Source organism: Zeugodacus cucurbitae, chromosome 3 (assembly GCF_028554725.1).
Source record: "Zeugodacus cucurbitae isolate PBARC_wt_2022May chromosome 3, idZeuCucr1.2, whole genome shotgun sequence".
NCBI classification, from domain to species: Eukaryota; Metazoa; Arthropoda; class Insecta; order Diptera; family Tephritidae; genus Zeugodacus; species Zeugodacus cucurbitae.
Window position 1 is genome coordinate 52,218,187 of NC_071668.1, and position 16,724 is coordinate 52,234,910.

General features: G+C 31.8%; 1 protein-coding gene across 1 annotated transcript; it reads left to right on the forward strand.

The window, feature by feature from the left end:
* Window positions 1-1,000: 1,000 nt before the first annotated feature.
* On the forward strand, window positions 1,001-8,010 carry Sb_9 (phenoloxidase-activating factor 2). Its single transcript, XM_011191591.3, has 3 exons — window positions 1,001-1,157; window positions 6,565-6,926; window positions 6,997-8,010. The coding sequence occupies exons 2-3, from the start codon at window positions 6,579-6,581 to the stop codon at window positions 7,873-7,875; spliced, it is 1,227 nt and encodes a 408-aa protein (XP_011189893.1). The 5' UTR covers window positions 1,001-1,157; window positions 6,565-6,578; the 3' UTR covers window positions 7,876-8,010.
* The last annotated feature ends 8,714 nt before the right edge of the window (window positions 8,011-16,724 follow it).

Sequence of the window (16,724 nt, forward strand, 5' to 3'; positions counted from 1 at the left end):
AGTGACTTACATTTTTTTGTTATTTTAATTTTATAGTTTGTTCGTTTAGGAAAGAGAGTATCTTTAATCTGTAACATTCATTTAAATTTATGTTTTGCTTTTGGTAAAATAAGTATCTATCCTGAGCTTGACGTCTCTCCCTGGCCGATGTATTTACCCTGGTCATCGAACAAGTAATAAAATATGTATTAAGTGACTTGCCCTTACGTGAGAAGGTGAATAAAAAGGATAAAAATCATAATACAGTGATTTTATGAAAAAAAAAATCAAAAGTTTCTCTTTGGACGTATCCTCTATGCACTTGAAACCTCTTATCGTAGAATCAGCCATATATTAAATTAATTTTGCGCTTCGCGGGAAGAATGCAAAAAATCAATTGTATATCATACTATCCCCGTATTTATGGCCTCGAACTTGAATTAAAACAAGTTTTTGAAAGAACAAATTTATATATATATACACATGCATAGATATATATAATGATATTATGTGAGCTTGCAATAGACTCGTTATTAGTACAGTTATCTACATACCATTATCTTTTGTTAGCACAAGCAATTAATTACAGCAAATCCTGTTCAAGCGTTACATATAGGCGCCGAGTGCACAATAAGCCGGGAATTTCGAGCTTCTACGGATCGCGTGTGTATATTTATGCAAAAAAGAATTGAAAATTTGCGTGTGTATGTGTGTATTTAGAAACGCAAGCGCATGAATATTAATGCAACAATATTCCTATATATTCATATAGTACATATAATTTATAGAAAAAATATGACAAATAAAAATTTATAGATTTAAGCGAGAGCAACACATAACAGCTCAATAGGTACATAAGTATATATGCAAGTAAGTGTTTGTGCGCGTATAGATTTGTGTGCTATATACAAAGCTCATCTTCGCTATCGTCACTTGGATTCTCAACTAGAAGCCAGAGCGGGAATCACAGCTTTATTTACACGGGTATATACATATGTATGTATTCGTTTGTATGTATGTCTTTGTGCTCATCACTATTCAACAACACTCGAAAATACAAGTTTCTGATCGATTTTCCTGTTTTGTAGCGAAGATTCTGCCTATTTGCAATCAGTCAGTTTTTGTCTGTTGTCGCGTACGTATCGGTTTTGGACAAATCGTATCAATCTAATTAACTGGTAAATGCAAAGTTATAGCATATAATTATTGTTATTGTCATATTTTGTGTTTGCTTTATAATTATACCTACCATATACATTGTTGCTGATATTTATTAAGAACTCAAGACTTATCGACTAGATTGTGTGGTATACATATGTATGTAGGTGTGTTAGAAACAAGTTTAAAGATTATAAAAAGTTTGAGAAAAAGTTAATTTGTATAAATATATATATGTACATTAGTATGTACTAAATTAAAAGTTTAAATATTTACTAAGCGTTGTGCCAAAAAGTGGGTATTTTCTAACTGTGAATTTTTTGAGATTTTTTAAAGATTTGTTTTTTTTTTGGTTCTTTTCTGCAAGAAAATATATGTATACAACAATGAATAGAACTAGCGCAAGCAATTGAAAGCCGAAAATTTTCATCAAATCATATTAAAAAATACATTTTTTTTTTGTAAAAAATAGATTTTTTTAGGTCTTTTTTTTAAATTAGAATTAACTCCATCAAATACTATATATAAATATTAAAATCTGTATTAATAATAAATAATATAATTAAGAAGAATTGAACTTCCATAAACCGGAATTCCATAACTCAACGTTCTTCATAAATCGAACTTTTAAATTGACAATAGAAGTCAAATTGCATACAAATAAATTACTTTCCATAACTTGAAGCCTCGCTAACTCGTAGTTTTTTTGTGGATTATGGTGATTCGAGTTAGGGAAGTTCAAGTGTAATATAAAAAAGTAATAATATCTTGAGCGCATAGCAAATATTGTATTCAATAAGCAGCGGCATACGTATTAGAGATATTTGATATATGTACATACAAATAAGTATAGATTTTTAATATTATTGATAGAGTAGGTTTGGCAACTGATAACTTAGACGCGGTATATATTGAAATTTTGCCGACATTTTTGTAAATATTTCTTTGCTATAAATATTAAATAATATGGGTATATATATTTAATATTTATAGCACTGCAATTATTTTAGCAATTAGATACATAATTTTTTTAAACGTGGTAACTCTACTCAAATATATTTTTAACAAAAAAAAATTTTTGAACATATTTATTTTGACAACCAAATTCTACAATATTATACTTCATATTTAATTAATTTCCACAATTTAATTACTTCAATAAGTTCAAAATTTGTTAAGCGTACTCAAAAATATTTGTGAAAGTAAAATTTGATTTTTTAATTAAATTAAGTGAAGTGACCTTATTTAAGCAAACTTACAATATATTTTCAAATGTCCACCTAAATAAAAAAAAAAAATCGTGAAAAAAAATTATTCAAATTTATATTTTCATATTTCATTTTTTTCGGTTTCTGGCAACTCTATGAAATATGAAATATGAAAATATAAAATTTTATTATTTTCTCGAATATGTTTCAGATATTTTGTTTTGTATCTCATAAAATCTGTAAAATTTCCAGTTTGACTCTTTTGTGTAGGTGGCAACCCTAGGCTGAATTAAAATTTATTTACATGTCTCAAGACTTCTTAAATAACTTTTGAAATGCATACATATTATGCTGCATACTTTAACGGACTTCAGCAATTTCAGATTTCAGTTATTCGAGCGCCGGAAATCAGCTCACATCAATCAAATATATTTACAAATCAATTACAGTACTAAAACAAATTTATATAGCTATAAAAATTACACTTTTCTAAACAAAACAACTAAGGAAGGGCTAAGTTCGGGTGTAACCGAACATTTTATAATCTCGCAATTTATTTATTTAACTTTATTAATATAATGCACAATTTGACCCACATATTCGTCATATATATGGTATAAAGTCAATTGAAAGTTGGAAACCCTAATATTGGGTTAGAAGCACCGAGGTCCTCATGTTCGATATATGGGGCCTTGAAAACCTATGGTCCGATTTCGGCGATTTTTTGAATGGGGCTGCCACACTATAAACGTAGTATTTGTGCAAAATTCTGCACCGATATCTTCACTATTGCTTACTTTATATATTGTAAAGTAAACGATTCAGATTGTCTTCAAAGTTCTGATATATAGGAAGTAGGAGAGGTTGTGAAGCGATTTAGCCTATTTTCACAACATATCATTGGGATGTAAGGAAACTATTGCAAACCAAGTTTCATTGAAATCGGTCGAGTAGTTCCTGAGATATGGTTTTTGACCCATAAGTGGGCGATGCTACGCCCATTTTCCATTTTGTAAAAAAATCTGAGTGTAGCTTCCATATGCCATTTCTTTTGTGAAATTTAGAGTTTCTAGCGTTTTTCGTTAGTGAGTTAACCCACTTTTAGTAGTTCTCGACCTAACCTTTGTATGGGAGATGGGCGTGGTTAGAATCCGATTTTCTCCATTTTTGGACTGTATAAGGTAGTACCTAAAATAAAAGACTCTAGAAAGTTTACTTGATATAGCTTTAGTAGTTTGCGAGATATATACAAAAAACGTAGTAGGGGGCGGGGCCACGCCCACTTCCCCAAAAAAATTACATTCACATATGCCCCTTCATAGTGCGATCCTTCATACCAAATTTTACTTCCATAGCTTTATTTATAGCTTAGTTATGGCACTTTAAGTGTTTTCGGTTTTCGCCATTTTGTGAGCGTGGCAGTGGTCCGATTACGCCCATTTTCGAACTTAACCTTCTTATGGTGCCAAGAAATACGTCTTCCAAGTTCCATCAAGATATCTCAATTTTTACTCAAGTTACAGCTTGCACGGACGGACGGACAGACGGACGGACAGACAGACAGACATCCGGATTTGAACTTTTCTCGTCACCCTGATCATTTTGATATATATAACCCTATATCTAACTTGTTTAGTTTTAGGACTTACAACCAACCGTTATGTGGACAAAACTATAATACTCTCGTAGCAACTTTGTTGCTAGCAACTTTGTTGCGAGAGTATAAAAAGTCAAACTAGTAGCTATGAAGTCAATTTTATATGTACGTACATATGTATAAGTATGTATGTGTGTTGCCAAAATATAAAAATTGGCTTGGCAAAACACAAAAAATTATCAAATTTAATTGCTGGTCAAACCGGTTGTAAAAGATTAATATCGAAAACGGCTATCATTTAAATTTCTTTTAATTATTATTTATTGTTTTAGGTTTTTTAATATTTTCAAGTAAAAAAAGTGCTGCAAATTTTTTCTGATATTTAATAGTCTTAAATATTCTCATTAACTTCAAAAGATATAAAATGAATTAAATTATTATTTGAAGATGTTAGTATATAGTTATAACATAATATAAAACAGTTTCCAAATTAAATTGAAAAAATCGGGAAAGAATATTTTGATGTTCTTATACTAGTAGACATTCAAAAGCTCGATCGCACACGACTTTGCGGATTTTCAAAACAGTGCAACGGAAATCTGGATTAATTTTGGACAACATTGAAATAGTTGACATAGGTATTGGGTTCGTAAATAGCTCTTTTTTAGTGATTTAGAATTTGAACAAAATTAACTGTAATTCTCTGGAGATAGACTCCTTCAAGAGATTTCGAAGAAAGCGGATAATATAATCAGGGTGTACAGCGAAAAATAGTATTTGTAAGATCGGAATTAATTTAAAAACTAGACACCTACTAGTCATAAATGTAATTTCAGATATTTTTATGTTAAAGTACCATAAACCGAATTTAGTTAATTTTTTTTTTTTCATCTCAATCTAATAACAAACATGATATGAAGTGTCTCATTTCAGGGTATTATTTTTTCTATAAAACAGCAATTCGATCTTCGAGCAACTAACTTAGAATTATTCGAATTATCTAACTTAAAGACGTAGAATTAAATGTTCTAGAAACAGGTTTTATACGAAATTTTAAGAATATGCGAAAGTATACTCCTGATTGATTGTTTGACTATTGTTTTAAGCTATATATTGTTAGTTTAACAATTTGAACGTGTTCTTCTCGCGCATTATTTAATATTTGTTATTTATTATGGCGTGCAAAAATTTAGAAAGCTTTGGTGTACATATAAGCATTAGTATTTATATTTTCCATAGTTTACAACTCTCCACGAAGTGACGTCATTTGCCTCCGTATCGCATTTGAAACGATATCCGCTAAAGAGTTTAGCTGCCTACAGTGGAAAAAAAATTATAAATTAGTTGAACCATGTTGCACGGTATATCATTTGAAGATATAAAATTTTTAATGTAATAAATCAAAAATCATAAAAAGTTACTGCCGTCAACATGTGATACTACAGAGTTCAACTGTCTCGCGATTGCCTTATTTACATATTTTACAAATTCAATAAATGAATAGACGCATATACTTGGATTAAGTATCATAATCTATACACTCTTCTATATTAAGGTTAAACAAATTTTCACAGAGACATCTTCAAAATTATAAATGCAAACTTTCTACTTCTACATCTTATTATATATACATTATATGTACATCTTAGAAATATATAAGTGGTAGGTCAATATTGTGGAGTCTGATAGTAATATTTACTCAAATGTGTAAACCGAGTAATAATCAGCGTTTTGTTTTTCTAGCGCTTCTGGGTTATCGGCATAGCTTAATTTTATAAATAACATGTAAATAATATTTTCCTTGAATCGTGACCTAATTTATTTATAAGAAATGTATATGCATGTGCCGCAGTCGAATGCTTAACCGACGAACGGTGCCTGCTGAGCAAATTCCGAAAGTTCTTTGTAGAAGCTTCTTCGAGTGTATTTTTGACCAGCGACATGAAAGCTAAGGACTATAATAAGGGATAATAATATATTTTTTCGACAAATATTCTCCCAAAAAATTAACTGGGCCGAACTGTGGTGATCTTTATATCTATCATTCGTTCGAAATCAACTACCTTTGGTAAAAACATCGTATAGCTTTAGAATTAATCATGGAAAATCTACAAATATTTGTACATAGAGGAGCGAATGTTTTTAACTAAAGTTCTCTAATTAAAGGAAGAGTTGGTAATAATCCCATACTTGCTGCGAACTAATATTTCTCCAAACAATTATGTTTCTGTTAAATTTTTCCTTAAACTTCCGATTCAGTTTATTTGCAACAACCAGCAAAACACACACGAAAAGTGAGTGATAAATATTCCAAAACTTAGGTTTTGAAGGATAAAACGTGAAGTTTTCAAGATGATCTTGAAATCGAGGGTAGATGCATTAATATGGAGACAAGAAATCGAATCACATTCTTTCATCATACTATAGAATACGTAGCATTCTGTAACTCGTCGAAATCCATACATCATAACCATTGAAGTTAATTACTCCCTCGAACTCTGTTCAATAAAAATTATGTGTTGTCCGAGCGCCTGGAAGGCACAGATGTGGACTCATATGCTTAATATTAATAAAAACCATTCGCATTACTTATACAGCTTTTATTTTTTATAATTCTTCCAGACATTGTTGACAAGATGGCTTATAAATTGGCGGTTCTGACCGTCTGCTTGTTATCCCTATGGATAAGCACAACTCAAGCACAAACACCAAATATCGATGATTTGTTGAATAAAATCTTTACAACAGAGGCAACACCGCCCCAACCACAACCCACAAAAACCACTGTACTACAACCTGATCCAGTACAACAACCCGATCCCGGTAGCGGCAAATCTTGTGGCGTGAATAAAGAGTGCGTTGCGCGTTTCTTATGTGGTGAGGACGGATCTGTCATAAGGGATGGTCAAACCCTAATCGATATACGTTTCGATGGTGATGATGTCTGTACTTATTTGGAAGTCTGCTGTAATACCGACGAAAAGGTAAATACTCCGTTAGACTACTTTTATTATTGAGGGTGGATTTCTTCATTATCAATTGTTTTTCCAACAGTTAACGGAACCGAATGTACCCATCAAACCCATTGACCCGCATGAAGGTTGTGGTTTTCGCAATCCAAATGGTGTAGGTTTCAGAATTACTGGCGACAAAGAAGGCGAGTCAGAGTTTGGTGAATTCCCTTGGATGGTCGCTATTTTGCGTGATGAAGTAATTGGTGGCGAGACCTTAAACGTTTACGAATGCGGTGGTGCCGTTATTGCGCCAAATGTCGTCTTGACCGCCACACATTGTGTGCTTAACGCCGAACCACACTTATTGGTTGCGCGCGCCGGTGAGTGGGACACACAAACCAAACAGGAGGTGTTGCCACATCAAGATGCACGTGTCAAGGAGATCATTCGTCATGAGAACTACAACAAGGGCGCACTTTACAACGATGTCGCGCTGCTCATTTTGCAAACACCCTTCACTTGGCAGGAAAATGTACGTCCCATCTGTTTGCCTCCAACGGACGCCAATTTCGACAATTCACGTTGCTATGCCACCGGTTGGGGCAAAGACAAGTTCGGTAAAGACGGTACTTACCAGTTGATTTTGAAAAAGATCGATTTACCAGCGGTGCCACATAATACTTGCCAGGCAAATCTACGTAAAACGCGTCTCGGTAAATTCTTCAATTTGGATAAAAGTTTCATGTGCGCTGGCGGCGAACCTGGCAAGGACACTTGCAAAGGCGATGGTGGTTCACCGTTGGTATGCCCTGATCCGAATAACCCGAAACGTTACTATCAAGCTGGTATTGTGGCTTGGGGTGTTGGTTGCGGTGAGGTTAATGTTCCGGGAGTCTACGCCAATGTGCCATACTTGCGCAATTGGATCGACGAAAAACTTTCTGCACGAGGCATTGATTTCAAATATTTCACAGCTTAAAGATCTCAATTGGCACTTGGTATAAAATACTCTATAAAATTAAAGCAGTAATTTTCGAAAGAAATTGTAAGATTATAATTGTTAATGAGATTAAAGAATACACAAAATAATTAGAGATAAAAACGTAACCCTTCAGCTGATAAGAGTTTTTAATAAAAAGTAAGCGATTTGTCAGTAAATTGTGGGTTCTATAAAATTCCTCAAATATATACTAACAGAGGATGTAGTAATCATGTGAAAATATTGTGAGAGTGATATTTACATCATTATTAAAAAATGGAGTTATTCTTGTTTTAAATAATGGAACCGACCTCACTTGGAAAGTTAGGTTATGTTCAAATCACAGGAGTCGCGATGGATTCCACCACTTGGACAGCTAAAGTTACCAGTCTATTGTGATGCCAAAAGACTCCTGAGAATGGATCACAAAAAAGACGCTTATCGGCTAAAGTCTATTCCGGCAAGTTCGCATTGTTCACCATAAGTTTCCAATAAATTGACTTGGTATTTCCACCTCGCCTTCCACCATACAGCTATGACAGTTTGCGTGCGGCATTCGTAGCCTCATTGCGTAATACCTATTCCACAGTGTCCGGTGAGCACTCCCACTATTGTGGCAAGAAGAACCTTTTCAAGTGCACGTTGCATTCAGTGCTATTTTAGGTCCAAATACATCACCTAGTCAGCAGAATCAGGCAGAAAGCCCCCCAATGAAGGGAAAGTGACAAATGGGATTTTGTTCCTCTTTGTAAATAAAACGAATTCGGTTTTACTTTCGCTTCGTCGCCCGACTGGTTACCACGTTCAGGTACCTTTGAGTTATCCCATACACCGTATCCAGGAATTTTCCTTTTACAATGAAAGCGACATCATCAGCATAGGCTTTGTTTCTCATTCTCCTTTTAAAGATTATTGACAACTAGGATCAAGGGAAGAGGAGAGAGTACCACACTTTAAGCGGTTCGGAGAGCTTGTGCACCGTTCTGACACGACGTTTCTGTCGCAGAGTTTACTGTAGTGTAAAATAGCTACCCAATTCCCCTGGCTCACCGAAGGTATGACATGCAAGTTATTTCACCCGCAGTGAACAGGGAAGGAGAAAATATATAACTTAAAATATTTTTAGAAGTTTTGTGGTCCGCTCACCGTCTAAATCGAGACTTCGTGTTAGCGCAGCGGTTAGACTAATTTGCCGCTTGGCTAACCATAAAAGAAATTATGAAATTTCTCTATAAGCTCACTTGGCGCTTTCTCTTAGTGCAACAATCTTGGCCTGAAATGGCATTTTATAATATTCTCAAAACAAATCGCGATATATGTATGACATTCGGTTTCCATGAACTCTTAACACCAACTAAATTGTATAAAATTAATACCAACTGTTTTATGTGTTAATTAATGTTTAATTTTATTGACTTATAAAGAAGACATTTTGTTCTTGTTTAATTATCATGCGCAATGTTTTTTTTTTATTGATTGTTTAAAAACTTTTTTTTATTGTTATTGGAGACAACAATTACTTATTTCATAAACTATAATTAATTGGTGTTATTTATGCTAATAATTCTAGTTTACACATTTTAAAACTAAAGCATTTACAATACGATTACATTAGTTTAAATGTTGCCTTTTATTATTATTATTTTTTTTATTTTTATTCACTTAAAAACTATTTAAGACAAAAAATTGCCTATTCTACGACAAAATAATTAAATATTTTTTGTTTTTTGATTTTGAAATAATAGTTTTGACAATTTTTATGAAATATTTGGAATAATTAAATTTTTCTTACTTAAAATATTTCAATAACTAAAAAGTATTAAATTTCAAAAAAAAAATATCAAACGAAAATATTAATGATTACAATATCAATGAGTAGGATGCTTGGAGAATGCTTATAAAGAAATGATGAGATTTTTAAATATTTATCTTAATGTTTGGATCTAAGGTAGTTTTCTGATATTTTTAATAATGTTTGCCATTTTTGCTTATTTTAATGACACATTTTTTTGCACATATCCTTCTTAAATAACGAGTAGGTACAGAATTATTGCTAAAGATTTCTTTTTAATTGATAAATTCTTTTATAATAGCACGATTAAATTTTTTTTAGAATATTAAAATTTTTTTATTACTAATGAACAAAAAATAAGTAAAATATAGTTTTAAAAGACACTAAAAACATTTAATGAAATGAAATATAAAACCATTGTACGAAATAGCAATTACTTAGTAAAATTCCAATAAATAATGTCTCGATTTACCATAGCATAGCTGATATAGAATTTGCCACTTCAAGTTGAATGCTTCAGCAAAAAGTAACTGATCGCCTATACAGCGAAAAAGCAATCTCAACCAAGCTGAGAGACTGATGTAACGGATTCTGCGAATTTTTGCTTTCTACAAGCTGTCAAAATGTCGAGTCATCTTGCTGTTTACATTTACCCTTTGTCTAAACTTAAATATAAGTACATATAAGTTAGAGACTGTGAAGATCCACAGTTAAAACTTTGCTGTCTTATGGAAAATTCTAAAATCATTGCCTTAAAAACAACTATCATTTTCTAGTGTGACAACCAAATTTTAATGTTTTCGCACATATGTATGAGGAAAATAAAAACATAATAACTGTAATATATTGCCCAGGAATTATATTAATAGCTGACTCTTTGAATGCATTGACTAGCTAAATATCACATTCACTTTGGCTATAAATTATTCTGTAAAATGCGGCAAATTGAGTGTGCACTTTGACAATTCATTTTAATGCATTGATCGAAGTCAATTGATTGTAATAATTGTTGGTTTGCTTCCAAGAAAGCACAGAAATATTAGCCCCCTAACAAAGCATTTATTGAGAAAAATGCAATGAAAAGAATATTCAAATATTATTATTGACATTGCATAAAAAAATGTTAAAATCTTGTTAATAGTTCTTAAATTTCCTTTTTGTAAGGTCATAAGAGCCCCGAATGAGCTAACTGCCATTTTCTTGACACACGTCATTTTTCGATCTGGTAATATTTCGCTATTATGAAAGCCAGCAATTTGCCAGATCATAACTAACGAGTGATCCAAGTATATCAAGGTACCAAATAAAGGACATATCACGCGTGAATCGTGTCATGCTGACATGTTATTTTCCTTCAGTATTGATATTATTACAACTTATGGTCAACATAATCGGCCTACTGAGCGTACTCTTCGCAACACCATCACCCAGCTTGAGACCAAGCATTCATTATTGGATAATATTCGACCGAATAGACCACGTCCAGCACGTAGTAAAGAAAATATAGCAGTCGTAGCTGAGACTGTACACGAAGACCGTGGAGAGTCGATTTAGCGCCCTTCGCAGCTGCTTGGATTGACGTATGGAACTACTTGGCGCATTTTACTTCGAGATCTTAAATTAAAAGCGTACATCTCGTACAAGAACTGAAGACGCTCGACCTTCCCAAGCGACATCACTTCACTCTATGGGTTCTTGAAAAGTTCCAAGAAGATCCGGCTTTTTCGACCAAAATTCTGTTCAGCGATGAGACACATTTCTGGCTCAATGGGTATGTAAACAAACAAATACCGCATTTGTGAAGAAGACTAACCTCAAGAGATTCAAGAGCTGTCATTTCATAAAAAAAAAAACAGTTTGGTGTGGTTTGTGGGCCGGTGGAATCATCGGTCCATATTTTTTCAAAAATTATGACCGTTATCGCGCCATTGTAACCGAATATTTGATGTCTGATCTCGCCAACATTTGGTTTCAATAAAACGGTGCCACTTCGTACGCATTACATCAATCAATGGATTTATTGAGAGTACACTTCGGGGAGCAGATAATTTTGTGTTTTGGGTCAGACGATTTGCCACCAAGGTCGTGTGATATCACACCGTTAAAATTTTCCTGTAAAGATACATATGTAAAGTTTATAAGTGCTTGGAGGAGTCATCGAAAATTGGACTCAACGGATGGACCATCTGAGGCGTAGCCGCGGCAAACATTTGAAAGAGATAATCTTTAAAAAATTCATGCCAAAGAATGTTATTTTGAATGATTTTACGAATTTTTTTGAATGAATTTCTGTGTTTTTTCTTTAAAAAAAATAGGGAACCTTGAAATTACAGTTTAGTCGAGTTACTGATTTTGATAGAAAAATGGTGCAGTGAGACGTCAATAACGAAAATGTTTGCATGGCTTGGGTTATACTATACTTTTATTTATCTCGGTTTAAATCGATAATTAGTTATTGTAGTGGCGTTAATGTTTGGAAACATAATTTTTATAAAGATATCAATTATTATTAATATTATTATTAAAAATTTGCTAAATTATGCTTACACAAATTTTAAAAGAACTAAAAATATATACAATGTAAAAACTAAATGTCAAAAATATAAAATGAATATATTTTATATTATTAAATACATTAATTCAATTTCAGGTCGTCCAATAAGCGTTTATGTTTAACTAAGCGTTACAAATGTAACATGACATTTTGACAATTCAACCTCGTAGTTTTCTGCTGGTGTTGATAAAATCAGCACTTCACCTACACATATATATATATAATTCCATACATACATATGTACTCGTATATCAAGTATTCGTATATATTTAGATATATGTGTGTTTTTATTATTGTTTCTTTATATATGTATAGATTTATATTTATTTTTTTGATTTTTTGATTTATCAGCTTAAAACTTATTCAATGTTTTATGCATTGTATTGTATGTATGTATGTATGTATACATGCAGCATAGCGAATTTTACTTACAACAATTATACGTTTACTACATAATATAATAATACAATACATTTACGTTTATGTTTACGAATACACCGTTATCCAAATTGGCTGACAATAATATTTGTTTATGTGTATATACTAACTAGCAAGGCATTGTTTGATTGATTGATTGATATACATACATACATTAAGTTTTATTTTTAATTTTTGTTTTTTATTTTATATATATTTTAATTAATAATTGTACATACATATATGGCTTTTATTAATAACTATTTTACACAAACTAGTTTATATGCAATATACATTTGTATGTATGATTTATATATAATTTATCGATTATTTTTACAAATAATGCATGTTTACTAGCACAACTCGAAAAATTTGATATTTCAAAAATTAACACAAAATGCTAAAAATTTAATTTTTTGTTAATTATATTTTATGCTTTGAATTTTAAAATTTGTTTAAAAAGTATTTTTTATGATTTAATTTTTATTTAATATTACTTTTATTTTTGTTACATTTTCTTTTCATTACTTGCTTTAGTACTTTTACTAATTGTTTCCACAGCAAATGAATTATTAAATATAAATTTTTTTTTTTAAATTATTTGCGAACCTGCACTGACATTTTATGTTAATTGTTGTAGCAAATTTTTGTGTTTTAAAAGCATGCAAATATAATTATTATAAAAAAAATATTTTTTTTTTAATTACAAATGTTAATTATGCTTTCTTATATACACCCACAATCATAAATATTTAGATTTTTGTAATAATTTTTTTTTAAATTAATTTGTTTTTTTTTTCGTTTTTACATTAAGTAAATAAATTTTGTGTTACACAATTGAAATTTTGTCATTACTATGTATGTATTTGGTGTCTTATAATTTTTGAACCCTAAGCTCTAATTGCGATTTTCACAACCATTTGACTAGAATAATTATAATTACGCTACACGTTAACGGTATTTTTTACACGATTCAATATATATACTGTAAGTATCATTAGAACATTTCAAAATCACAACATACATCTTTACCTACACACCAATTAAGTTAAAAAATGTCTTTAAATAAAACTCAAAGTTGAATTTTATTCTCTCTTTGCTTCACTGTTTACTGCTCAAAATGAGACCATTTTTAAAGAATATAAAATAAACTGTTCTCTTTTTAACCCTTTCAATTAACCCCTCATAATTTTTTTTTATGTTTTAAACTTTTAGTAAAAAAAAACGTAAGCTCGAGAAAATACTTATGAAACTCGCATTAGCGCCTTTTAAGTTAAATTAAATTTTAATGATCAGCATCCAAATAAATTTATCCAAAATTTGGTAGACAAATCCAAAACTTTAGTTATCAACTTGATTGAGAGTTTTAAACAACTATCAAAATGATTTTCTTATTATATTGGAAGCTTTTCTAAAATAATGTATTTTAATATTTCCAATATTCAATATTGGAGGATGGAGTCTATGTAGAAGTTCACGTAAGTGAGGAAAGTTTCTGACTGTCATTTACTTGGGAACGATTCTTTTACATGTGGCTCAAGCAGCTCACGACTTCCGGTCTTAAACCAAGTATCCTCTGGGTAGCCAACAGACATCCGTTTGGAGGCGAGCTAAAGTGAGAAGGCGAAACCCGCCTATGCGGTTGTGCGTAGGGTTTGGGACCCACCACATAAAAACACCCCCCAATGAAAAACAGCCTCGGATGAGGGACCCCAATTTTGATGACGACCATTGTATTCGATGCAGTACCCGCTGGTGGAAGCAGAGGAAGAGGGAGACCTCCACTCCGATGGAAGGACCAGGTGGAGAGGGACCTGGCTTCGCTTGGAATAACCAATTGGCGCCAAACTGCCAGAAGGAGAGATGCGTGGCGCGCTGTTTTGGACTCGGCTATAACCGCGTAAGCGGAGGCTACGCCAGTCAAGAAGAAGTAGAAGAATATTCAGTAAAAAATAACCTAAGCTCAAGAAAATACTGTCAAGTCAACTTTATACCAAAATTTATTTTTTTATTTTATAAAAAAAGCATCTTGATAATTACGAATTCTCAAAATTATTAATTTTTTGTGATTGTTGCGAAAATAGTACCAAATTGAATTTTTCGTAAATTCAATACGAGGAAACCTAAGCTCTTAATAGTAAGTTGCTTGGAAGCTTTTAGAAGTTATGAAAATGTCATTTGATTAAAGAGAAATTAAAAAGTGTTTGAAGAAAAGTACCCAAGGCTAGATTCAATTAATAAGAAGTTTAAAATTATTGAATAGATGACTTAATATTGAATAGAGTAAATAACCTTCCACATTGAGATTGGGAGATCACTTGTTTAAATATTCAATTGATGTCAAGCTTCATAACTGTGTTTAATATCATTATAAAGTATTATAATATTGAACTATAGATTAGGTTATAAAACCGTTACCGATTTGCAATGTTATCAAATTTCTGAAAGTGACACTTTTGGCTGAATAATTTGTGATCTCCGAATAGTTCTTCAATTACGGAACATGGTATATAGTAAGAAAAATCCAAAGCAATTGTTATCTCTGTTAACTTTTTAAAAAGCAAAATTTTAGAAGTTTACTTCTTTGGTTAACTATATCATTTCGATTTTCTAGATTATCATTAGGCTTAAACAAGCTAGATGTTGTCAGATATCTATTTTATTTGAGAACACTTGCGCAAGAGGCTCGTAGCAATTAGTTTCTTACATCTTATATAACAATACAATTTGGGAAGACTTTGAAAGTATTTTTTTTTGCCAAATATTAAAATTAACTGTAAATACATGTATTTCAACTATGATTGCTTGCTAAGTCAACAAAAGAATATACACCTAAATTACAAAATATACGCAGCTTATATATGTACATATAAATTTGCATTTGAAGCTGTAAAATTTATTCTCATTAAACACTTAAAACGAACCCATGTGTTAAGCATACGTGAATTTAGGTAAATAATCTTGAGTGTGGTCACCTTGCCGTTAACATTTCATAAATTTTTAGTAAATTTTAGAATTATATAATTTTGTATTGGATTGTTGGAAGTGTCAGTGGTATTTTATTTCATAAAATTTCAGTAATACATACAAACATGCAACCCAACAGATTTCCGTTAACCTACTACTGGACTTCGATAATAATAGTCGTTTTTCGATTGCTAAAATGTCTATCCCTTTTGGTAACTTCTATGAATATTTCTCTTATCGCCAAAGGATTCATATACATTTTTATAATTTGATGAATTTCATTTCATAAATTTATTTTTTGCTACTGAATCTTTCCTTAAACCAAATTAACATTATAAAACCTTATACTTTTAAAGCCCAATTTTTGCAAAAGCCTAAATAATATTTCCGACAAATACAAGAGTTGACAATCCGAAGTAAATATAGGTGTTCAGTATTGGCAGCGTAGTACCAAGAAAGACACTCAACTATGTATCAACTATATATTGTATTTTAAGAAATTTTCAAAGAAAGTAAGACACAATAGACGAAACTGCGAAAACCGCGATATATTACTAAAACCTTGGGAGGCTCATAAATTAGGTTTCAATGTTTCTGCTTCTAATTCAGAATATTACAAAAGCGAATAGAATTGATTAAAAAAAATTCAGAACGATTAACATTTGTGAAGTCCATGCGAAGTAACATAAAATTATTGGAATAATTTAATAATAAACCTTTTTAAAAAACTTGTACTATATAACATCCACAAGCGAAAGAAACTTCACCAGGAAGTCACCTTAGGCAGTATAGATGACTGGGACAGTTCGCCATTCGACGCCTTAATTAAGGGTTGCTCCCTGCACTGGAACACTAATGGCTCTAAAACGTTTGAAGGCATCGGTGCAGGCATCGCAGGACCGTACATTAAACTTTCTGTCTCAATGAGTGCGTTTCCAAGCATCTTCCAAGCAGAGGTGTATTAAACTATTACTAAACTACTAATCTATCAACATATAACAGAATACATCTAATCTGGTTGCCGTGACACAAAGAGATAGCAGGAATTAACTTGGCGACGAGTTAGCTCGATCGGCAGCAGCAACAATACTGCTAGGCCCAGAACCATTTTGTTGCACT

Excerpts from the sequence above, each read along its gene's own strand:
- Sb_9 (XM_011191591.3), top strand. The coding sequence starts at position 6,579 with ATGGCTTATAAATTGGCGGTTCTGACCGTCTGCTTGTTATCCCTATGG. Across the intron at positions 6,927-6,996 it reads GCTGTAATACCGACGAAAAG|TTAACGGAACCGAATGTACC; the intron begins GTAAATACTCCG and ends TTTTTCCAACAG.